Raw genomic sequence first — 26,708 nt, 5'->3', positions numbered from 1 at the left:
CCTTCTCTGAAAAACCCAGCGGAGGGTATTTGTCCCTATTGGACAGTTCTAGTTTTAAAATGAAGTAGTTTCTCAAAGACCAGTGACTTGTCGAATTGAATGCTGTTTTATTCCATTATAAATTGATATGCCGGCCTACATGTACTAGGAAAAGTCTATTTAATGTCAGCGTCGGCGTCCCAGGTTAAGGTTAAGTTTTTTGGAGCAGTTTTCTTTTTAAGTACTTCTATGTCCTATATTGATTAGACGTGCATGGAAGATGGTTCTAGTGTGTTTCATTTTTCATACCAATTGTTAGTCCATTATTTATACACTGAATTGACCACAGATTTTTTCCGTTATATCCTGATTATGACAACGAGCACACGGCGGGTGTGACCGGTCGGCAGGGGATGCTCACTCCTCCATGGCACCTGATCCCACCTCTGATGTTTCGGAGGTCCGTGTTTGCTCTGCTCTTATTTTGTATATTTGTTTAATGGACGTTGAGATTGAATACTGTTCGTTATTTCCATATCCTTCTATTGTATCAGTCAAAGTTTCAGATGCTGCAATTTCAGCAAAGGAATGACCAGGTTAATGTTTCTGGAGCAGGTTAACATTTTTGGTGCAGTTTTTGGTGTAGGTTTCATTTCCAATTAACTATAATCCCTATGTTGACCAAACTTGCATGGATGATACATCTAAGGATGGATACTACCAGGCTTGCTTCGGATGCTGAATCTGACCTACATTTTCCGGTTGAGTGAACAGGTTAAAGTTTTTGGTGCAGGTTTCATTTCCAAGTAACTATAAGCCCTATGTTGACCAAACTTGCATGGATGATACATCTAAGGATCCATACTACCGGGCTTGCTTCGGATGCTGAATCTGACCTACATTTTCCGGTTGAGTGAACAGGTTAAAGTTTTTGGTGCAGGTTTCATTTCCAAGTAACTATAAGCCCTATGTTGACCAAACTTGCATGGATGATACATTTAAGGATGGATACTACCGGGCTTGCTTCGGATGCTGAGTCTGACCTACATTTTCCGGTTGAGTGAACAGGTTAAAGTTTTTGGTGCAGGTTTCATTTCTAAGTAACTATGAGCCCTATGTTGACCAAACTTGCATGGATGATACATTTAAGGATGGATAATACCGGCCTTGCTTCGGATGCTGAATCTGACCTACATTTTCCGGTTGAGTGAACAGGTTAAAGTTTTTTGATGCAGGTTTCATTTCCAAGTAATTCTAAGCCCTATGTTGACCAAACTTGCATGGATGATACATCTAAGGATGCACACTACTGGGCTTGCTTTGGATGCTGAATATGACCTACATTTTCTGGTTGAGTGAACAGGTTAAAGTTTTCATCTAGAGATGAAAATTCTCAAATTTTCTTCAGATGCTGGATTTTGATTACATTTTAATGAAGAAGAACTTGTTTAAATTTTTTATATAGTTCTATTTCAAAAGTATCAGATCAAAATTGCTTAAATATTTTCATTTTTGGAATGTACACTTTTTGTTGGTTAATTGTGTGAATTTGCCTTATTTAAAGACAACATTCGTTGAGGTGAGCTCTGTAATCTCTGATTACCTATGTTTGCAAAGGGTTAGAAGTGATTCAGATTCTTTGCATTAGGAAAAAAGGTTGTTTCAAGTAAGATATTGAAAACAAACTGATAGTAACAAATCAAATCATCACATAATTCAAACACACATTTAAAATAAGCCTTCCATACTAAAGGCATCATATGCAGATATGTATGATCCACCTTGTGGTGCTAATTAATGTTTCCTGTAACAGTTGAAAAAGTTGAATTAAGGGACAATATCCCTCTGATAAGAGAGATAACTTTCTTCAGACATTTGTCTTGAAATTCAGTGAATTGTCATGTCAGAGTTTTGCATATTTTATTCCTGAAGACAATTTCATAGTCTTCAGTCATTTTTAGCTCACCTCAACGAAGTTGGGGGGAGCTTATGTGATACCCTCGGCGTCGGCGTCGGCGTCGGTGTCGGTGTCGGCGTCGGCGTCGGCGTCCCGGGTTAAGGTTAAGTTTTTTGGAGCAGTTTTCTTTTTAAGTACTTCTATGTACTATATTGATTAGACATGCATGGAAGATGTTGCTAGTGTGTTTCATTGTACCAGTCAAAGTTTCAGATGCTGCAATTTCAGCAAAGGAATGACCAGGTTAATGTTTTTGGTGCAGGTTAACATTTTTGGTGCAGTTTTTGGTGTAGGTCTCATTTCCGAGTAACTATAAGCCCTATGTTGACCAAACTTACATGGATGATACATCTTAGGATGCATACTACCAGCCTTGCTTCGGATGCTGAATCTGACCTACATTTTCCGGTTGAGTGAACAGGTTAAAGTTTTTGTTGAAGGTTTCATTTCGAAGATACTTTGAGCCCTATGATGACCAAACTTGCATGGATGGAACATCTTAGGATGTATTCTACTAGACTTGCTTCGGATGCTGAATCTGACCTATATTTTCTGGTTGAGTGAACAAGTTAAAGTTTTTGGTGCAGGTTTCATTTCGAAGTTACTATGAGACATATAATGACCAAACTTACATGGATGATACATCTTAGGATGCATACTACCAGCCTTGCTTCGGATGCTGATGCTGACCTACATTTTCCGGTTGAGTGAACAGGTTAAAGTTTTTGGTGAAGGTTTCATTTCGAAGATACTTTGAGCCCTATAATGACCAAACTTGCATGGATGGTACATCTTAGGATGTATTCTACTAGACTTGCTTCGGATGCTGAATCTGATCTACATTTTCCGGTTGAGTGAACAGGTTAAAGTTTTTGATGAAGGTTTCATTTCGAAGTTACTATGAGACATATAATGACCAAACTTACATGGATGATACATCTTAGGATGCATACTACCAGCCTTGCTTTGGATGCTGAATCTGACCTACATTTTCTAGTTGAGTGAACAGGTTAAAGTTTTTGGTGCAGGTTTCTTTTCAAAGTTACTATGAGATATATAATGAACAAACTTTCATGGATGGTACATCTTAGGATGTATTCTACTAGACTTGCTTCAGATGCTGAATCTGATCTACATTTTCCGATTGAGTGAACAGGTTAAAGTTTTTGGTGAAGGTTTCATTTTCAAGGTACAGTGTACTATGAAACCTATAATGACTAAATTGCATGGATGGTACATCTTAGGATGCATACTACCAGACTTGCTTCGGATGCTGAATCTGACCTACATTTTCTGGACGAGTAAACAGGTTAAAGTTGTGCAGGATTTATTTCCAAGTAACTTTGAGCCCTATAATGACCAAACTTGCATGGATGGTACATCTAAGGGTGCTTTCTACTAGACTTGCTTCGGATGCTGAATCTGACCTACATTTTCTGGATTAGTGGAAAGGTTAATTATTTTATACAGGTTTCATTTGCAAGTAACTTTAAGCCCTATGTTGACCAAACTTGCATGGATGATACATCTTAGGATGCACACAAATGGACTTGCTTCAGATGCTGAATTTACATACATTTTCCAGATAATAGACCTCGTAAAAGTTATTGGTGCAAGTCTATCACCAAGAAACTATAAGGCTTATATAAACCAGTTGCTTAAATGATGCATCAAGGGATGAAAACTCTCAATCTTGCTTCAGATGCTGGATTTTAATTACATTTTCATGATGAAGAACTTTGTTTTTAGTTTTTATATAGGTCTATTCCAAAGTATCAAAATTGCATGAATTTTGCATTTTTGGATGTACACTTTTTGTTGGTTAATTGTGTGACTTAATTAGCCTTACTTAAAGACAACACACGTTGAGGTGAGCTCTGTAATCTCTGATTACCTATGTTTAATATCAGAGATAACTCTATTTGTAAAATAAATTTCAAAATAGAAATGACTGTTTTTCATCATTTTACTAAAAAACAATGAATTTCCATCATTATTAAAATTCAATTTAATGACTGAAAATCATCATTTTTAAAAATGATGGATTTCAATCACAGCCCTGACTGTGTAAGATCGTGTAATGTTTAGAATCGTGTAAGTTGTCAACAATAACATTGCAGCCACTGTGCAAAGCACTTTTTGGTAAAGGGGAGTTTAGATAGTTAAAATGAAGGGCCAAGTGCCCTTACAAGGGGAAGTAATCAAGAAAAGACAAAACAGGGTGGGGTCATTAAAACTCTTCTGAAGAACCACTGGACCAGAAAAGCTGAAACTTATGTGGAAGCCTCTTTGGGTAGTGTAGATTCTACATTGTTCGAATCATTACCCCTTTTGAATGGACAAGGTCAAAATAGGTATTACAAAGGGGGAAATCTGTTAATATATGCAAGATTGATATTTCTGCAAACACATTGTCTCTCATATTTATGTGAAACTAAAGTTCTCTGGAAAAAAAAGTGATTTACAGTATGTTTTCAGGGAAAAAAGATTTTTTGAACTTTCAACAAATTGTTAAATCTTTCAGTCTTTCATTGCTTTTGTGTGAATTTTGACATCTCTAGAGTCAGCTACCTTCTGTACTTCAAATGTTTTACATGACTGTAATGAATTAATTTATTCTCATTCTCTCTTGTTTGTAGGCAATACATCAAATCCAAAGACTGCCATGAAGAAACAATCCGTCTCGAAAGCAAGCTGCACTATTACAAGTCCACCTGTAGACCAGAAAGGTTAATATAGTAATCATCTGCAGTTTCTGGTATCTGATAATACAGTTTTTGGACTAATTCCAAAGACTGATTGAGAGGTGCAATGAATAAATGACAACCTTATTTTTCAAATGAAGTAGTTTCTCAAAGACCAGTGACTTGTCGAATTGAATGCTGTTTTATTCCATTATAAATTGATATGCCGGCCTACATGTACTAGGAAAAGTCAATTTAATGATCATTAGTAGGTGAATGGTACTTCCTATAGGAAAAGAAATAGCAGAACTTTATGTTTACATTGAAAAAACAATAGAAAACTAATTAATTACCCTATTTATAATGGGTATTTGGAACTAGGAAGATGACAACACAAAATTATTCTAAAATCTTCCATTGATTTATTTAATTTCAGCAAGTTTTGCAGTTAATGAAAATACATATTATTCTTACTATTTGTCAGCTGAAATGTTGTTACAAATGTATATGTGAAAAATAAGATGTTTATACAGATGATTTTTGCAAAGGGTTAGAAGTGATTCAGATTCTTTGCATTAGGAAAAAAGGTTGTTTCAAGTAAGATATTGAAAACAAACTGATAGTAACAAATCAAATCATCACATAATTCAAACACACATTTAAAATAAGCCTTCCATACTAAAGGCATCATATGCAGATATGTATGATCCACCTTGTGGTGCTAATTAATGTTTCCTGTAACAGTTGAAATAGTTGAATTAAGGGGCAATATCCCTCTGATAAGAGAGATAACTTTCTTCAGACATTTGTCATGAAATTCAGTGAATTGTCATGTCAGAGTTTTGCATATTTTATTCCTGAAGACAATTTCATAGTCTTCAGTCATTTTTAATATCAGAGATAACTCTATTTCTAAAATAAATTTCAAAATAGAAATGACTGTTTTTCATCATTTTACTAAAAAACAATGAATTTCCATCATTATTAAAAATGAATTTAATGACTGAAAATCATCATTTTTAAAAATGATGGATTTCAATCACACCCCTGACTGTGTAAGATCGTGTAATGTTTAGAATCGTGTAAGTTGTCAACAATAACATTGCAGCCACTGTGTAAAGCACTTTTTGGTAAAGGGGAGTTTAGATAGTTAAAATGAAGGGCCAAGTGCCCTTACAAGGGGAAGTAATCAAGAAAAGACAAAACAGGGTGGGGTCATTAAAACTCTTCTGAAGAACCACTGGACCAGAAAAGCTGAAACTTATGTGGAAGCCTCTTTGGGTAGTGTAGATTCTACATTGTTCGAATCATTACCCCTTTTGAATGGACAAGGTCAAAATAGGTATTACAAAGGGGGAAATCTGTTAATATATGCAAGATTGATATTTCTGCAAACACATTGTCTCTCATATTTATGTGAAACTAAAGTTCTCTGGAAAAAAAAGTGATTTACAGTATGTTTTCAGGGAAAAGAGATTTTTTGAACTTTCAACAAATTGTTAAATCTTTCAGTCTTTCATTGCTTTTGTGTGAATTTTGACATCTCTAGAGTCAGCTACCTTCTGTACTTCAAATGTTTTACATGACTGTAATGAATTAATTAGGGCCCCGCAAGGATTTGCGGGTGCCCTATAGTAATCACTCTGTCTGTCCGTCCGTCTGTCACTCTTCCGTCCACAAATTTTCTGTTTTTTTCTAATAACTTTTTTTATAGTTGCCCAATCAAGTTCAAATTTGGTATGGTAGTTCAGTAGACAGAAATACATATTTTGATGCTAAGTTTGCTTCTCTATGTCTTCTGGTTTGGAGCTGGGGTGGTGGGGTAGATTCCTTAACTATGCATAAGAATGAATGGGCAACTTTTTTTATGGTTGCCCAATCAAGTACAAATTTGGTATGGTATTTCAGTGGGCAGAAATACATATTTTGATGCTAAGTTTTGTTCTCTATGTCCCATGGTTTGGAGCTGGGGTGGTGGGGTAGATTCCTTAACTTTATATACAAAAGCAGTGGCAAAGAGAGATAACTGCTGAAGATGTTGCCATTGTAAACTGAATACTTCTATGAGTCCCTTGAGATTAATTAGCTTTCCTCCTGAAGAAAATCCAGAGCATTATCTTTATCTGTCAAATTGAGATGAATTACCACCTCTGTCTGCAAATGAAGTTTGTTTTGAAGTTACGTCAATTTTAAATGCTATGAACACTCTGAAATGTGGATTTAAATATAAATATTTATAATTTATTTTTGTTTAAAAGTTATGATTTCTTTTAATTCTTATAACAAGAAATAGATTAAAGAAGATTTTTTGATTTACTTTTTTCACTTTATGTTAATTCAAGAATATTATTAATTTTTAGGATAGTTGTATAAAAACACTATTTTATCGTTAATACTAAAAAAGTTCTTATTGTAACAATAAGAAGAAAATGATGAGAGAGGTACAATTAATCCCTTGGGATTAATTATCTAGCCTGCTGCAGAAAATTCAGTAGGCTTATCTTTATCTGTCACTTTAAGATTAATGAAACCCTTTGTCTGCAATTGCTGTTTGTTTGAAGTTAAGGTCAATCCTTCATGATATTTGCATTCATTGAAGGCTGGCATTTTATATAACACAATGACATGCTTCATAATCATGATAATTGTTTAAATATACATTCAATGTTAAGTTGTTTTTTACTGCCTAATGTAAATACAAGGATATCATTTTCAGGTTTTTGAATACTCAGGAATTATCTTGAAATTTTAAGAATACAGTTGCTGTTGCTTATTCGTACATTTTTTTATCATTCCGTAAGCTGCACCCTATTAATTCTACCCCATGGCGGGGCCCTTGCTGACTGGTCAGTTTTCTAGTTTATTCTTATTCTCTCTTGTTTGTAGGCAATACATCAAATTCAAAGACTGCCATGAAGAAACAATCCGTCTCGAAAGCAAGCTGCACTATTACAAGTCCACCTGTAGACCAGAAAGGTTAATATAGTAATCATCTGCATTTTCTGGTATCTGATAATACAGTGTTTGGACTAATTCCAAAGACTGATTGAGAGGTGCAATGAATAAATGACAACCTTATTTTCAAATGAAGTAGTTTCTCAAAGACCAGTGACTTGTCGAATTGAATGCTGTTTTATTCCATTATAAATTGATATGCCGGCCTACATGTACTAGGAAAAGTCAATTTAATGATCATTAGTAGGTGAATGGTACTTCCTATAGGAAAAGAAATAGCAGAACTTTATGTTTACATTGAAAAAACAATAGAAAACTAATTAATTACCCTATTTATAATGGGTATTTGGAACTAGGAAGATGACAACACAAATTTTTTCTAACATCTTCCACTGATTTATTTAATTTCAGCAAGTTTTGCAGTTAATTAAAATACATATCATTCTTACTTTTCGGCAGCTGAAATGTTGTTACAAATGTATATGTGAAAAATAAGATGTTTACAGATGATTTTCTGCAAAGGGTTAGAAGTGATTCAGATTCTTTGCACTGGGAAAAAAGGTTGTTTCAAGTACGATATTGAAAACAAACTGACAGTAACAAATCAAATCATCACATAATTCAAACACACATTTAAAATAAGCCTTCATACTATAGGGATCATATGTAGATATGTATGATCTACCTTGTGGTGCTAATTAATGTTTCCTGTAACAGTTGAAATAGTTGAATTAAACTCAACTCTGTCATCACTGTTTTTACACTTAAAAAATTACAAACTTATAGAAATTCAGTTTCTTATTTAAGCATACAAGGGGTGATCAAAAAAGTTTGACAAACGACTGTAAAATTTGTGGTATATCTTGGAAATTCCTATGCAGTAGGTATAATAATTTGTACACAGTTGATTGAGACAAACTAAAGGCTTCCTATAAATTCCATCAATGACTGAATTGATTGTTTTAGTGAAGGAAGGCAGATGGTTAAAAATGATATTTGTTATGTTTCTCAGTGAAAGCAAGTTTAAAAAAACGTGTTTTAATTATGCAATTTGTTATCAAATACCTCAGATTTACAGATTGAAAAATGGTTGAACATGTTAACAAAAATAGAAGTATTAAATACCTTAGATATCGTTGACTTTAGATTTTAAACATATTAGATATGATAGAAAGGAGGCACTCATTCTCTTTCCACCTTGAATAAACATCTCTATCGAGACCGAAGATTTGGGTTTTGATTGTCACCATACTCATTTTTGGAAAGGATATTCTAAATTATCCATTCTATAGCAAAGTTCTGACAAATGAACTGTTCTTGTTATAAAAATTAACTTGCATTGAAAAAAATATAAAAATCAGAAAAATCTTTTGGCTTTTGTGACAGAACACTACGGAGGGGGTCTTGTGACTGCATGCCTAGTATATCCTTTGTGCATGAGCAGAATTTGGCAGATGTGCATTAAAATCAGAAAGGACTAATTTAAAATATAATCAACACTGAAACCAAATATTGTTTCTTTAATGAAAGTTATTCAATTAGTTCGCAAACTTTTTGATCACCTATCCTGCAATATCACCTTTTGTTAAAAAAATCCCTCTATTTTAAATGTAATAAATCTTATGCACAAATTGTAATAAATCTTATGCACATTGAGTCATTTTGTTATGGAACAAATGTTTAAAGTAGCAAATTGTCTAATATACATTGTATTTACATATGTCAATTTTTAATTTACAAAACAAATTGTAATATAATTACAGGTGATTTTTCACAACCTGATGGAAATATGGCTAAATCGTTGAAGACTGAATCCAGAAAACTGGAATCAGGAGTGGCCAAAAAAAAGGATAATTCAGGTCTTGCTGAAAAGAAAAGAAAATTACGAAGCTGTTCAACTTCTAGAGGTTGTAATATTTCTTGTAATTTGTTTCATATTTGTAGAAAGCAAAAATAGCACAATACATAAAACTGTAAAAAGACAGTGGCTTTACAGAAAATTTTTAATTTAGAACAATTTTTCGTGATTAGATATCTTTATATAAAAAAACAAACTGTCAATTGACAGTTTGTTCAAAATATATATTAAGCTTTTATTTACCTTTAAAAAAAAATATTAGTGAATTTGTATTTTTTATTAGGTCACCTGAGTAACTCAAGTGACCTATTGCTATCCGTTTTCATCCGTCGTCGTGCGTCGTGTGTTAACATTTGAACATTAACAGCTTCTTCTCTGAAACCACTGAACCAATTACAACCAAAATTGGTATACAGTATCTATGGATGGAGGGGAACAAAAATTGTGAATTTCATGGTCCCCGTCCCCCTGGGGCCTGAGGGGTTGGGCCAAAACCACTAAAATTATTGCAATCTTTAAAAATCTTCTTCTTTACTCCTGGACATCAAGCAGGCAAACTGTTGGCATGAATGTAATGAGCATTGAGTCCTCTACCAAAATTGTGAAATTCATGGCCCCAGGGTCAGGGGTTCTAGTGCTAGGGCGGGGCTCAATAGATTATATAGTGAAAATGCATTATTTCTTTGAAAATCTTCTTCTCTGCTCCTGGGTATTAAATAAACTAACTAAGCACATAGTAATGATGAGCAAGAGTGCCTCTTCCAGATTTGTGAATTTTATGGCCTCAGGGTCAGGGGTTCTGGTGTTAGGGCGGGGCTCTATAGATTATATAGTGATAATGCACTATTTCTTTGAAAATCTTCTTCTCTGCTTCTGGGTATTAAATAAACTAACTAAGCACATAGTTAAGGTGAGCAAGAGTATCTCTTCCAGATTTGTGAATTTAATGGCCCCAGGGTCAGGTGTTCTGGTGTTAGGGCGGGGCTCCTATAGATTATATAGTGAAAATGCATTATTTCTTTGAAAATCTTCTTCTCTGCTCCTGGGTATTAAATAAACTAACTAAGCACATAGTTATGATGAGCAAGAGTGCCTCTTCCAGGTTTGTGAATTTTATGGTCCCAGGGTCAGGGGTTCTGGTGTTAGGGCGGGGCTCTATAGATTATATAGTGAAAATGCATTATTTCTTTGAAAATCTTCTTCTCTGCTCCTGGGTATTAAATAAACTAACTTAGCACATAGTTATGATGAGCAAGAGTGCCGCTTCCAGATTTGTGAATTTTATGGCCCCAGGGTCAGGGGTTCTGGTGTTAGGGCGGGGCTCTATAGATTATATAGTGAAAATGCATTACTTCTTTGAAAATTTTCTTCTCTGCTTCTGGGTATTAAATAAACTAAGCACATAGTTATGATTAACAACAGTGCCTCTTCCAAAATTGTGAATTTTATTGCCCCAGGGTTAGGTGTTCTGGTGTTAGGGCGGGGCTCTATTGATTATATAATAAAAATACATTAATTCTTTGAAAATATTTTCCTTTGCTTCTGGGTTTTGTGCCAATGATCCAAGTTTACATACATTTATGATGAAGAATAGTGTATCTAGCAAAGTGTTTTTTATGCCCCCAGAGTCAGAGGGGGGTGGGGGGTTACATAGTCTGAAAATAAATTAATGCTTTGAAATCTGCTCTTTGGTATTAATCAACCATTTTATGACAACATTTTCAAAATTTTGAAATACTGGTATGTGGCCCATGGATCAGTGGTTCCTTTAGGGTGAGGTACACAACTAGGTATAAAATGGAAATGCATTTTCTTTTTGTTACTCTGATCTACATCTGGGTATAAAGTAAATAGAGTAAGCTAAGTTAATAATTATGATAAGCAATTGTGCCTCTTTAAAAATTGTAGATTGTGAATTGAATTTCATGGCCTCTGGTTTAAAACACAAACCAAATTTAATTGTTTGAAAGTTGTTACACAATACTCAGGTGACCTATAAGGCCCGTGGGCCTCTTGTTTAAATATGAATTTAGATAAAAATAAACTCAACTGCCAAGAAACGCCTCAGGCCGTCAATTGAGTGACCCCCACCCTTGCAATCAGAAATTTCTGGGGAAAACATAAGTAATATTCTAGCTAGTATACTACATTTCCTTACATTTTACATCCATGTCAAGCACGTAAGCCATTATGGCCCTTCAGGCCTTTGATTTTTTAAATGTAAAAGTAATTTCTTACATTTACCATGTTTACATCTCTTTAATGACCCTTGTCATTATATTAGATTAAATATGCAATAAAATAACTTGCCTTTTGGAGGAACATGTACATGTAGGACAGCCATCAGCGTTAACATGTTTTAATCATGTTGAATTTATTTTAACAGGAAATAAAAAGCATGGTGAAAAATTGCGAAAGACAGATGACAACTGTGTCTCATACATTGATAGTGAAATTTTTCACAAAATGCAAGTGGGCAAACAGATAGGCTGCATACAGTTCACAAGGAATAATAGTTGCGGAACAGGATTCAGAGTTGGCAGCAAATATGTCATAACAGCATATCATGTCTTGGAAGATATTTTCAGTAAGTCTTTTAAACTCATCTGAAGGTAAGCTATCCACAGACTCCTAGAAATAGTTTAAACTATGTGTAAGGAGAAGTCAATTTAAGTTTTAGGATGATCGTAGGACAGTTTTTAGGTCACCTGAAGATACTCTCGTGACCTTTTGCTATCTGTTTTTATCCTGCCTTGTGCTTCATCTGTGTGTACAGTGCATTAACAATTAAACATTTTAAGGATGACGTTTACTCAGGTTTCAAATAACAGAAAGGAAATTTTATAAAATATGTTAAATAAAAAAATGTTCTTAATGGATAAAATAAGCAAGTTTTAAATCCAAATAAATTAAAAAATTAATATTTTATTATTTAAAGAAAAATCAATGTATGGTAATGCAGAGGAAATTCGGACTAAATTTTTCATTTTTGTCAAAAGTTTTGATTTCTTTCAATAATTATCAAGAAGTAAAGGTTAAATGTATTTTTAAACATCATTTTGCAAATATTATATGTGTTAAAGCTCATAAATTATTTCAACAGTCAAGGGCATCATGGAAACAAGTTATTTTTCAAATGATTTGTTTAAGTTATTAAATGTGTACATTTTGGGTTATCTTCCCCTGATTATGCTTTTCTTCAGTAACTTATTCCTGTTAGGCCAACATTTTTTAATAAAATGGTTTACGGGAGCGCCGACTGCAATTTTAGCTAAAACCAAATAAAAATAAAAGTCCCTGTTGTTGATTTTATTTTTAAATTTCCCGCCGATCGTCAATGCAAGTGCACCAAAAAAATAAAATTATGTACAAATAAGTCGGCAATTCTGATTGGCTGTTGTATTGAGAGCCTTTCTTATCATCCAATCAATTTACGTTTCTTATCAACTGTTTCGGAAGTGCATAAAACGTGCCAACATGGACGCAGAAATGTCAAATTTTACAGAAGTTGAGAATACGTCGTCCTTATACACGATAGTTCACGATCGTTTTTGCAAGTCAACCATAGCGAGCAGGAAAATCGATAAGAGTACATCCAATGACGAAGTTAAGTTGGAGTTATAACGAAATTAAAGAAATGACTAGAGAATATGTTGACATGACAGTCACTTTCGATGTGGGGTACCGTATAAGTACAGTAGTTCTCTTTTACAATTTTGAAACCTTTGATGGACGTGATACGTGAATGGAAATCGAAAATAGACGTTCGAATTTTGTGAAGAACAAAATGTGACGTATCTGCATGTATATCCATGAAATGTTTTCAAACGTGTGTAACATTTTTAAAAAAGATCATACATGTGTATACATACTGGAAATTCGTATTAAGTATTTTGGTGTATGTTAAACAGTTATAGAATAGATATATAAATACTGCAAACGATATATACCGTTTTCAAATTTGTCTATACTTTCAACTTCATCAAGCTTTCAAAATTTTATTACGTGCATAAAACATATGCTGTATTGTAAAATATAGATTAAAATTAGGATGCTGGGTTTTATTCGGATTCTCATTATAACTATATTTCCCATTTTTCATTTGTTGGTTAATTTGAACATAGTGAAGTTCTCATTTTATGCAAACTTTTTTCTTTGGTCATCTTGTAATGAGTATTTTTATAAGGAAATCCTAAGATTCCCCCATTTCTCCCAAGGGTTTAGTAGTGTACTTTAATATTTGTGTTGTTGTTATCATATTTCAAGCTCTACACCATATATATGGCAATTTTTATCGAATTATTAAAAATAAAAAAATCACACACTTTTTCCAATTTTATTTTTATTTTTTTAGTCGACTGCATAGATTATGGAATTTTATTTTTATTTTTATTCATCCCCCCCGACCCAATTTTTTCAAAAAAATTCCCGTAAACCATTTAATAAAAAAATGTTGGCCTTATTGATACTTTACTACTATTAGTGTAAACCTACTGGCATCTGAATAGCTTTATTCATGCTGTGCTTGGGTTATCAAGTACTGGTTAGATGGTTTATGACAGGAAAAGTAATCTATCTTTACAATCTAGGACACTAAAATTCCACAAATAATAACTTATTTCTGTTATTTCATCCTTAACCCACCTCACTTTAGAACTCTTGCACAAAAATATATAGCTTTGCACAAAAAATATAAGACTTACAGATTGTACGGTAATGTCCAATGATTATAGGAAAATTAGTCGCAGTGTTGGCAAAATTGGCGGAAGATGTGTAATTGACCCCTGAAATGTTCCTAAAACCAACTGATTTTTCCTTTCAAAAAATCATGATTTTATCTAATATCATCCAATCTGCTCAGGAGAAGTTAAGTCTGTAGAGTTTTTAAAAGAAGTACATATATTTACAACTTTCTCAGCCTTGCATCATCTTTAATCAGCAGAAAACTCAACATATTGATATTTTTTTAGAAAAATTGATAGGCATTCAATTAACTCAAATGAGTTACTTCTTTGTATAGTCATATATAAGTAAGGTAACCTAAACAAGTTATTATGAAAAATAACTTGATTCCATGATGCCCCTGACTGTTCAAATAATTGAATGTTACAAAATAAAGAAATTCAAAAATATGTACAAAAACCATTCCAGACAATATGTCTCAATAATTTGATCATTGACCCCATATAATATTAATACCATGAGAATTATGGCATCAAAGGTAATCTGAGGCTTTAGATAATTAAGAGTTCTAATCAGTCAGATTTTTGTCATATTCGATTTAAAATGGGGAAGAAATATAAATATGACAGAGGAAATTCGGACTGTTACAGTTATCACATTTCTGGCCCAAACTCCAATCATTTATTTATATGAAAACAATGCTGTTCCATTGCTAAAATATTTCATTATTTAAAAAGTTAAGTTGCTTGTAATATTTTGTGTGTATAAAAAAAATTGGTCATAGTGTGAAAAATTGAGGTATTTCCCCAGAAATACTAAGGGGCCACTAGCATGAAAAGTAGGTCATTATCCTAATTATCTGAAATTGAAACATAAGGTAGAATGCGGGTTTATTGTCTGCCTGAAAACATAGGCTAAAAATTTGTCAGATAACTCCTCTCGTTTTGAATTTTTCTTTCTGAAATTTTTATGAGATTCGTCTGCGTGGTTAGATTGTAATCATAATTCAAATGCGCTAATGTTGATGGGAACAGATGATGCTTTTTCAATGAAATGTATAGTAAAATGTCCTTTTTCTGCCTGTATACCCATTTTAAAACCATAATCATAACATTAAAATGAAGCAGACGAATTTTATATTACTCGATACAATGAATGTGAAGTAAATTTAGAATCGAATTATTAAAAAAAAATTAACATGTGTTCTCGCTCAATTTCTTGCAAAAAAACTTTAAAGTTTTACAATTTTTCAGCAAAAGCATTATATTTTTTCATCACGATGTTATATTACGTTAGTGCGACGTCATTATTTTTTACGCCTGCATGACAAAAAATTGAATTAATCAGCAATTCACTCAAAATAAAACATGGAATTTCTGAATTCAATTTCCCGATATAATCATAGTCATAGTTAACCAACAGCGTGACACTCGTGATAAACGTAAGGGTAGGGGAGCAGAAAAATGATAACAAATATACATGGATGTAAGAAGAAAAGAAACATATTACTGGATTGGAGAAAAATTTCAAACATGTATATTTTTGCATCATTTTTATCTATTAATAAAATAGACCCAATTTTAAATCGGAAATATTGCAGTTGAATGAAAAAAGCTTTATATAAACTATGTTATTTACATTTATACTTCATAGAATGAATTACTTTCGTCTATCCCTGGATTAAAAGACTTCAGTTTTCCCTTCAAAATGTCGAAAAGGCAATTTCTTCTGTAAAAATACAAGTAGCTGTGCTTATGACTGAAATTGCTTCCTATGAGCCTGAATTTCTTGCCTTGACACCCCAACTTCCACACAAAACGCCCGTGTGGATCCGGGTTAGAATAGGTCCTCAGTATCCCCTTGCTTGTCGTAAAAGGCGACTAAATGGGGCGGTCCTTCGGATGAGACCGTATAAACCGAGGCCCTGTGTCACAGCAGGTGTGGCATGATAAAGATCCCTCCCTGATCAAAGGCCATGAGTGCCGAGCATAGGCCCAAATTTGCAGTCCTTCACCGGCAGTGGTGACGTCTCCATATCAGTGAAATATTCTGGAGAGGGACGTTATACAATATTCAATCAATCAATCCACACAAAACACCAATCGCAGCTGTACGCCATTGATTGTTAATTAAAAGGTCTGAGTTAATTAAAGATGAAAATTTATAGGACATACATAATGTATTTTTGAACTGGCACCTTCTCTGAAAAACCCAGCAGGGGGTATTTGTTCCTATTGGTTATTTCTAGTTTGAACAGTAGACACCTGGACATTTATACTTCACATATGTAATGTTTGTCAAAAGACCTTTCACTGGACAACAACCTTGACCCTTTGACCTTGTAGATTTCCCTACTTGTGAAAAAACTTTAACCTTGGCCATAACTTTTGAACAGTAAGAGATAGGGCTTTCATACTTCATATATGTAATCCTTGTGAAAAGACCCTTCATTGGATACCAGGAACTTTGACCATTTGACCTTGACCTTTGAGATTGACCTACTTTAAAAAAGCAAACTTTGACAATTACTTATATAGAGTTAGGGCTAGTGCCTTCATACTTTACATATTTGATCCTTATGACAAGACCTTTCATTTGATAACAATAACTTAGACCCTTTGACCTTGGATTTTGACCTACTTTTTAAGAAATAGAACATTGACCCTAACTTCTGAACGGTTAGGGTTAGGGCTTTCATGCTCTACATATGTATTTTATATGGCAAGACCTTTCATTTGATACTAATTATATTGTCCTTTTGACCTTGGAGATTTTTGTACTTATTAAAAAACTTTAACATTAGCTTACTTTCAAATTTTACAATTGTTTTCCAGTGAGAATACCCTACTTTTGGTACAAATTAATTAAATTTGCATTTAAGAAAAGTTTAATCTTTGCTATGTTGCCATATGGAGGCATCAGTGTTTTACAAACACATCAGGGATTTTCCACTGCCCCTTGAAGGGCTGAATATGGGCCCCATTCCAAATTGCAAAATCACTTCATTTTTCCCAAAAGTGAACAGTCTGTGTTTAAATTTTTGAAAATTCCATGTAAAACAAACATGGTCAGGTTTGAACTCTTAATGAAATTAACATAATTTTTGGAGACTTCACCAAAATTTTATAATAGATCTGTTTGCTGAAGAAAAGTTTTGAAAATATGAAGTAAAAAGTCAATTTTAACTATCATAAGTATTAATCTATTGAAATACATCTTGCAAGTGTAAAATCTCCAAAAGAGTTGCAAAATGTCTTGAAAATTCCCAGTTGGAAGGGCCTGGGCCCCATTCCCAAAATGGGATGGAAAATCCCTGCATCTTGTTGAATTGGCACCTCCTCTGAAAAGCCCAGCGGAGGGTATTTGTCCCTTTTGGACAGTTCAAGTTCATATTGTTATTTATATATATATATATTATCTTAAAAATAAAAAAAAACATAACAGTAATCTATGTGATCTTTTTTTCCAGGACCATTTTGGAAGCATGTCCACAATGTCCTGTCAGTGAAAGAACGAAAAGAAATCAAGTGGACAAAAGACATCTTGCCAGTGGCTGGCAGTTGGAATCTTTCCAAATTCTTTTCATCATTAGACCCTAGCAAACGAGGTACATGTAAAGAAAACATAATTTAAGAATTCTTTTAAAAATTCTGTAAAGGAAAAACATCTTCTTAAAGTGGGGCATTAATAAAATAATTCAAAGAAAGTGTATGAGCTTACAACTTGATGTGCAATCTTCATGAAAACTAACTAACCTTAGCCTGAGGCTAGTAAAAATTGGTCTCGTATCTGATGTAAATATTGTTTCAGAGGTAGCTTGACTGTCTAGAGAAAATCTTAACAAATAAAAAAATAAAAGCGTTGTTGTCCTATTGTTCAGGAATATATCTCTTTAATTCATGCACATGTACCTCTACTTCATAATTCAAATATCCATAAAAAGGATACTTTTTCTCCAATCCAAATTTCTCCATTTCATCATTTATGGTAAATAGTGCATATAACTCATGAAATTATTTCAGAAAACAGAATTAAGAGAGAAAAAAGGGGTTTTGGTTTTAGGGCAGGGATCTATTGACTATATAGTGAAATATATTAAATCTTTGAAAATCTTCATCTTTGCTCCTGGGTATTAAGCAGATGAACTACCAATATATTTGCTTAGATGAGAAAGGGCAATTTTGCCAGAATTGTGATTTGTAGAGGTGTAACAATACGGCGTTACATTGATCGCAAAGTATCGTGAAGTGTGTATCCCCTTGTATGTATCTTGATACAGTAAAAGTTAATTTTCATTGTCTTTTTTGATAATTTTACATACAAACCAAGAAATATTAATGTTTCAAAATGATTGAGGACTAGGTGCAGTGTAGCAACGAAAAATAATATAATGCTAAGACTATAAGTCCACCTATAAATAACTGGATAGGGGTCTCAAGTTATTTTTAGCTTACCTGAGCGGATTGCTCAAGTGAGCTTTTCTGATCATGTGTCCATCTAGCTGTCCGTCCGTCTGTCTGTCAGTTAACATTTTCATTTTCTTCTCAAGAACCACTTGGCAAATTTTTAACCAATCTTGGTACAAAGCATCCTTGGGTGAAGGGGAATAAAATTAAGGGCCAGATCCTCTCACAAGGGGAGATTATAAAGAGAAGACAAAAATAGGGTGGGGTCATTAAAATATCTTCTCAAGAATTACATTGCCCTGCCCCGGAAAAAGCTGAAACTTATTTGGAAGCCTACTGGTGTAGTTTACATTCTAAATTGTTCAAATCATGACCCCCCGGGGGTTGGGCAGGGCAACTGAACAATAGGGAATCAAATTTTTACGTACAAATATATAGGAAAAAAAATCTTCTTCTCAAGAACTGCTGAGCCAGAAAAGCTGAAACTTATATGGAAGCATCCTGGGGTAGAATAGATTCTAAATTGTTCAAATGATGACCCCAGGGGGTTGGGCGGAACCACATTAGAGAATCAAAGTTTTACATTAAATATATATAAAGAATCTTTAAAAATCTTCCTCTCAAGAACCACTAGGCCAAAAAATCTTAATTTTATGTGGAAGCATCCTTGGGTTGTGTAGATTCTAAAATTCTTTAAAAAAAATTTTCTTCTCAAGAATAGTAAATCCATAATTGATCATATTTATATGGAAGCATCCTTAGGTAGTGTAAATTTAAGTTTATTCTGTAAAAAACTTCTCAAAGCCATAATTGATCATTTATATGGAAGTATCCTCAGGTTGTGTAGATTCAAGTATGTTGAAATCATGCCCCCCATACCCCCCCCCCCCCCCCCCTGAAGGTAGGACTGAGTCACAGTGGCCGACCAAAGTTTAACGAGTTATATTAATTGTTGACTGCTGTATTCTGATACATGTTGTATCACATGACCATATCATGATGTGTATTTTATTGTTTGGTCTCTTGCAAATCTCATGTCGAGGAATTGCAAGGCCTCATGGTTAGGGGTACCATAGAGTGGGGGGATGGGGGGTCTAGGGGTCTTGGACCTCTTGTTTTTATTTTTTTCTCTTACATTTTTTTTTTCAGAGCTTCTTCTACAAGCAGCAAAAGAAATGATAACGGACTCCTGTCATATAAAAATGGAATTTACAAAAATTACAGGAGGAACTTTTTTCAAATTTTCACATGACCCTGTGGCATTTGCATCTAAGAAAGACGATGTTCTGATCCTAGAACTTGATGACAATCAGACTTTGTCTGCACCCCTTCGTTTGACGGAATACTGCATACCTGAAGCAAAGCTTCATGTGTTTGGTCATCCAGATAACAAGATACTGCAACATGACCGTGATTGTAGAATTATTGAAGACAGAGCAGAATTAGCAGAGGTAGTGAAAGAAGGGATAAGTTTTTTCACAGAAAAAGGGTTTGATAGTGAAGTAGTCAAGGAAGACTATTCCCCATGTAAGCTATCCCGTAATCACATTTTGTTTCACTGCTCTGAAAGTATTGCTCATGGTGCTTCAGGTGCCCCACTTGTGGTTGTTACAGATATTGCCCGCGTCTTTGGAATGCTCCAAACTGGTCATCCCAAATTATATTATAATAATCATTGTAAAGCTAAGCCCTTGGATGGTCGTCCAGAGCTGCTGCTGGAATACGGGATCTCGATGAAAAAAGTTAAAACTCTTCTTGAAAGTAATTCATTATTTCAGCTGTCAAATGACCTATTCTCTGATGAGTCGTCTTCACAAATGACACAGGATGTAGAAACACTAACACTTTATTGAACTTATCTTCAGCTGTGGGGAAACATCCAAGAACAGCTCTATAGCTAGTTATTCCGAATTGTTGTTTATCAAATATTGTTACTCTTAAAGTATTTAATTACACAGGGTCATAATTCCTTGGAAACAAAATATCTATTCAATCTTTGAGTATGAAATTATGCGGATACATGTGTCTTTGATTGTTTTAATTTGTCCTTAATGAATCTTATGTTCACTGTGACAAAATTTTTCAGATAAATTGTGTTTGTGTACATAGCAGAAATTAATCCCATGCGGAAAAAAAAGTTCATCCACAGTATATGATCGCTAAATTAAAAAAATGCCTACGGTACAACTATTTATAAGTATGAAAATGGATATATAATTTTATCAAATCTTTGTAAAATTTTACAGTTATAACGAACTACATGTAGGATATAACGAATTGACGGATATAGCGAACTAAATTTAAGTCCCTTTGAGGTTATATACATGTCTATAATGAAATTAACATCTTTTATAATAAACTTTCAAAGATATCAACATTTGGTATATTGAACTGACTCTATTTTCTTTAGGCATCTGTTTATAAAATTCATTTCATACTTAAACCTTAGATATCGAAGATGCATTTTATGATATTTGCTTCCATTAAATATTTGGTAGCAATACTTGAAAAAAAAACATGCATATTGCGAATTCGCTATATATTTTTTTAGGATACAAATTTGTTTTACAAACTATGGATAAAGTGAATTAAGTTCACAGGTCCCCAGAACTTTGCTTTAACCGTGTTTTACTGTAACACCTATCCATAACTAGAAAGTGCATCAAAAATTATATTTTTAGTTATTTTTCTGTTTAAGATTAAGGTGAGTAATCCAGATTTTAAAAAGAGTAAATTAGGTTCAGTTCAACCAAATAAAAATCATGAGGTTTAAATAATTTTTGAAGTTGGCTGGTATGACCATTGTTTGATTTCCTTATCGTCCAAGTGTTTAAATTTTCTTTACAATTATGTACAGAAATCTTAACTTGGATTTGAGTTGCAATTGAAAAATGAATTCAAGCAAAGCATTATTTTGCAAAATTTGTCCGTGAATTTATGGTTCTTGGATTACATGTTATAAGGAAAACACCAATTCATGTACTTATTCTGTAAGACAGTAGAGTATATCGAATGTGTAGCATTGTTATGTGTTCAAGATCATCATCAAATATTAAGTGATGTTGCACATATTAAAACAACATGAGGGGATGTGGAATGGTTTTATGCAACTGATGAGTGTGAATGTTTAGGATTTTAAATCATAAATAAAAGAAATAAATATATTAATTTATTTGAGTGGCCATGTATTATAATACATAAGTAGGCACAATCCTTAAATTGTACAGTGAGTGTACATGTATGATATGTTATAATTACAAAGTATAAGTTGTGAGTGAATTAGTTATTTTTATGTTTGATTTTGATTGATTGTTAAGAATAATGAATTTTTTATACAAATATGAATGTTGTTACTAAAGATGTTACATGTTTATGGATTTTTACAGTGATTATATAATACAAATGAATCAATTTATAGGATGCATTGTAAGATGACAATGCATTAGCGTGACAATGCTGCATGAAATGGGAATGGATATGTGACACTCATATAGGGCAATTACATCAAATGTAGGGATTCATTTATATTTAGTTTATATAATGTATAATGTAGGGATTTAATTTATATTCAAAGAGGTGGCAATTTTGAATCGGCACTTTTACAGTGTATAAATGTATGTAAATAACAGTTTATGGATATGTACATGTTTCACTTCTTTTGTAATATGGTTCTGTGTGGTTGAGTAGGTACCTATCGCTTCTAGTTATTAATTCAATCTTTAAGAGACAAACAAACAAAAAATAGAAAAACAAATGTCATAGCAAATACTGATTAAAAACCAAGGTTTGAGGTTTAATTCTTGCATCTGTGTATTTAAAAAAAATGTTTATTATATGACGTAATTATAATAGAAACATGTTGATAGATATCATGAAATAAGTTCTATGTTCATCACAGCTGGGGTTGTAGTTATGTTTTTGGATATACTTGGATATTTTACTTGAAAAAGACACTAATGGTAATCGAACAACCAAGCTATATGATAAACGTGATGACTATAACTTTTCTATCGTCAACTTCCCTTACTTATGCAGCAATATACCTTCATCACTTGCATACGGAGTATTTATATCTCAGTTGATTCGATATGCAAGAGCATGCTCTACGTATGAACAATTTCTTAAACGAGGTAAATTATTGACAAGCAAGTTGATGAAACAAGAATATCAGCGGTCTCGTTTGTAGTCATCATTTCGTAAATTCTATGGTCGATACAATGACCTTTTCAGCAATACAATTTATCATTGAATGAAATGCTGACTGACGTTTTTCATACCAATTGTTATTCCATTATTTATACACTAAATTGACCACGGATTTTTTCCGTTATATCCTGGTTATGACAACGAGCACAAGGCGGGTGTAACCGGTCAGCAGGGGATGCTCACTCCTCCATGGCACCTGATCCCACCTCTGATGTTTCGGGGGTCCGTGTTTGCTCTGCTCTTATTTTGTATATTTGTTTAATGGACGTTGAGATTGAATACTGTTCGTTATTTCCATACCCTTCCTTTAACAAGATTCAGTTAAAAAAAATTGTTATACAATATTTCTTGTAATAATTAAATTGCCCTTTTTAAAATGATCTGTGTATGTTTCATCTATGCTTTTTAGCTTTACTGGTCAAAGATCAAAAGAGTCTCTTGGATTGTTCATCGTAAAGTGCCCTGTCCATCAATGTGTTTCCTTGCTTGTAAGACTATATAAAACACTTCTACCAGGTGACTTATTGCTATCTGTTTTCATCAGTTGTCGTGTGTTGACATTAAAAAAATTCTAGCCTCTTCTCTGCAACAAATCAACCAATTTTGAAATTAAGCATCTCTGTGTGAAGGGGAACAAGATTTGTTAATTCCATGGTCCCTGTCCCCCTGGGGCTTGAGGGGTCGGGCAAAAACTACTAAAATTAATGCAATGTTTAAGAATGTTTTTCCTTACTGCTGGACATCAAGCAGTCAAACTGTTAGCATGATTGTAATCAGCATTGAATTCTCTACCAAAATTGTAAAATTCATGGTCCCAGGGTCAGGAGTTTCGGTGCTAGGGCACGGCTACTTAGATTATATAGTGAAAATGCATCATTTGTTTGAAAATCTTTTCTGATCCTGGGTATTAGATAAACTAATTAAGTATGCATTTATGTTAAATAAGGGTGTCTCTTAAAAAATCCATGGCCCCAGGGTCAGGGTTTTTTTTTATGTTAGGTTGGAGTTCTATTGATTATATAGTTGATGAACATAAAATCTCTGAAAATCTTCTTTTCTGCTGCTGTGTATTAAACAAAATAACCAAGTACATAAATATGAGTAAGAATGTCTTTTCCAAAATTGTGAATTTCATGGTCTCATTGTCTGGAGTTCTGGTGTTAGGGTAAGGCTATTCTATAGTTAAAATACATAAAATATTTGAAAATCTTCTACTCTGCTCTTAACTTACTAAGTATATAGTATGAAGTAATGATAAGCAAGAGTGCTTCTTTCAAAATTGTGAATTTTATGGCCCAAGGGTCACGGGTTTTGGTGTTAAGGCGGGGCTCTGTTGATTTTATAGTGAAAATGCATATGTTCTTTAAAAATCTTTTCAGGGACATTAAGCGAAAGAACTATGTATATAGTAATGATGAGAAAAGGTGCATATTCCAAAATCATGAATTCCATAGCCCCTGAGTGAGGGGTTTTGGTGTACGGGTGTGGCTATAGTGATTATACAGTCAAAATGCATTAATTTCTTTGAAATTAGGATGGGTAATTCTTTTTATGAATTCACTGATATAAAAAAATGTAATGTGGTTTAAATCTACATGTTGGAGACATTTAGATGTTTTATTTAGAAAAGCCATGTGATGTCGATGTAACATGATTTGACAAGTAAACTTGCAGTTTAGAGGCCATCTATAAATTTGAATATTGCAAGGGCATAACCAAGTTAAAAATCTTGGGTTTATTTTATAATCCTTTTCAACACTATATGTAGTTTGTGAAAGGTGCTGCGAACCTAAACAGATTCCATTTTTCAAATGGTAAAATTTAAATTTTTGGACAGCAGGTTGAATATTTTGCTGGTCAACTACATTAAATATAGCTATAATTAATTTATATGCAAGATTTCAAGAGGTTCGCAGCACTTTTCAAATATCTTAATGCTTTTTGAGTTTATGTGTAAAATTTTGACTAGATAAATTGCAGGTATGCCCTTGCAATAAATCGATTTATCGGGGCCCTTCCATTACATTTTCAATGAATCTGCATGCACGCACACGGCAGTATCTCTTGTCTGGAGAATGCACTTACAGTTTATAAATAAAATACTAAAATAACATCTCATCCAAGTTAATGGCTTTTTATTTTAAAGCAAAAAATATTTTATTTGAGAACAAAAGATATTTTTCATTGTACGAAATGTGACTTGATCAGCCTCTCACTGTGTACAAACTGCGTCATTTTTGCGAGATGACGTCACATTGACAAGTGCATTGCAATCGATGCATCGTTTATATACTGTTGTGTATGATTTAACAAACGACAAAACTGCATGTATTAGTAAGTTTTATGTAGTATACAGCTATCCAGGTGTTTGAAATAGCAAATAATTTCATTTTGTGGTATTTTGAAGACCTTATATTATGTGTGACGTCATAGTAAACATTTCCCGTACAAATTAGGCCCCGCCTCCTTACTGTAACCTTAACTGTGCTGCGAAGCATTAACGCTCGTGTCTAATAGCATTAACTCTTATGCTTCCCTATCAAATCGTCTCGTCTCTGAGCGGGAAAATACCTTGTCAGCACGTACGACCACGCAAAGCGTCACAGATAGTGACAGAACGCGAGACATCGCAATGAATCGCCACTCAGCGGGATGTTTGTTCTGTCCGAAATCGATCCCAATCATCACGATCTGAAAGCCAGATTAGATGCATTATTTCTTTAAAAGTCATCTCAGCTTCTCGAGTATTAAGCGTTTAATCTATATGCATGGATATAATGAACAAAATTGTAAAATATATGTATGATATATATATTAGACCCAGGATCCGGGGTTCAATGGGTCGGGCTCTTGATTTTATAGGGAAAATGTATTAATGCTTAGAAATTCTCTTCCTCTCTGTATTTAAGAAATTGGATAGTTATTGACCTGCCCTCATCCGACTCGGGAAGAAGAAACATAGGTCGGTAGGAAGGTGTGAGAATTTTACATAACGGAGAAGTCTTTTCAAGAACCAACTGGCAAGAAAAGATGAGACTTATTTTGGAGCATCCCTGGTCAGTGTTAATTCTAAATTGTTAAAATCATGGCCACTGGGGATAGGACAGGGCCAAAAGGGGTAAATCTAATGACGAAGAGCAGTATCAAAGTTATTCAGCTGGGCATTGTCGTCTATTGTTTAATTGCTACATACCCCGTATCAAACAATATTAAAAAACCCCAAAAGTCGGAAGTTGATAGCTCTGCTAATCGTAAACATGGTCTTGCATGTATATGTCTTCCAAATGTACTGGAACAAGAAAGAAGATTTGTACAAAACTAATTCAATTTCACTATGCACTGTGTATGACTAATAGTGCCCCTTACATCAGAATACTTGACCCGAGGTATACGATATTCAGAATTTAGGGGGGAGGCCCTGTTCTTCATAACACTGCATATTGTAAATTTACCAGATGCAAAGGGCCAAGAAGATTTTAAAGAACTAATTCATTATGACTATATAGTCAATAGAGCCACCTCTTTATCTTCATTACCCCAGTTCCCATGACCAAGGACGCCAGTACCCATAACCTAAATTTTAGACGAAACATATTTACTCATTATAACGATAATAACCTTCCGGTTTCTTTGTTCAATATACAGGGGGGTGAAAAAAGCCTTTTCAAAGATATTCAAATAGAGCCTCGCACTTACTCTAGAACCACTGACCACTGGGTTATGAATTTTAAAAGAAGGATATGGAAATAACGAATAGTATTCAATCTCAACGTCCATTAAACAATATACAAAATAAGAGCAGAGTAAACACGGACTTCCTAGACATCAGAGGTAGGATCAGGTGCCATGGAAGAGTGAGCATCCCCCGCCGACCGGTCACACCCACTGTGTGCTCTCTGTCTTAATCAGGAAATAACGGAAAAAATCCGTCGTCAATTCAGTGTATTAATAAAGGACTAACAATTTCTGCAAATGACTGC

The 26,708-nt window shown here is 33.8% G+C and overlaps 1 protein-coding gene across 1 annotated transcript; it reads left to right on the top strand.

Annotated features, from left to right (window-relative positions):
- Positions 1-4,579: 4,579 nt before the first annotated feature.
- LOC134278408 (uncharacterized) lies at positions 4,580-22,435 on the top strand. The gene is made up of 6 exons (XM_062760726.1): positions 4,580-4,665; positions 7,507-7,596; positions 9,339-9,482; positions 11,820-12,020; positions 17,586-17,723; positions 19,672-22,435. The coding sequence occupies exons 1-6, from the start codon at positions 4,602-4,604 to the stop codon at positions 20,373-20,375; spliced, it is 1,341 nt and encodes a 446-aa protein (XP_062616710.1). The 5' UTR covers positions 4,580-4,601; the 3' UTR covers positions 20,376-22,435.
- Positions 22,436-26,708: the final 4,273 nt, after the last annotated feature.

Source organism: Saccostrea cucullata, unplaced genomic scaffold (assembly GCF_032062105.1).
Source record: "Saccostrea cucullata isolate Sc308-1 unplaced genomic scaffold, CSIRO_AGI_Scuc_v1 ctg1260, whole genome shotgun sequence".
Lineage (NCBI taxonomy): Eukaryota > Metazoa > Mollusca > Bivalvia > Ostreida > Ostreidae > Saccostrea > Saccostrea cuccullata.
This window is presented reverse-complemented; position numbering and strand designations above follow the sequence as displayed.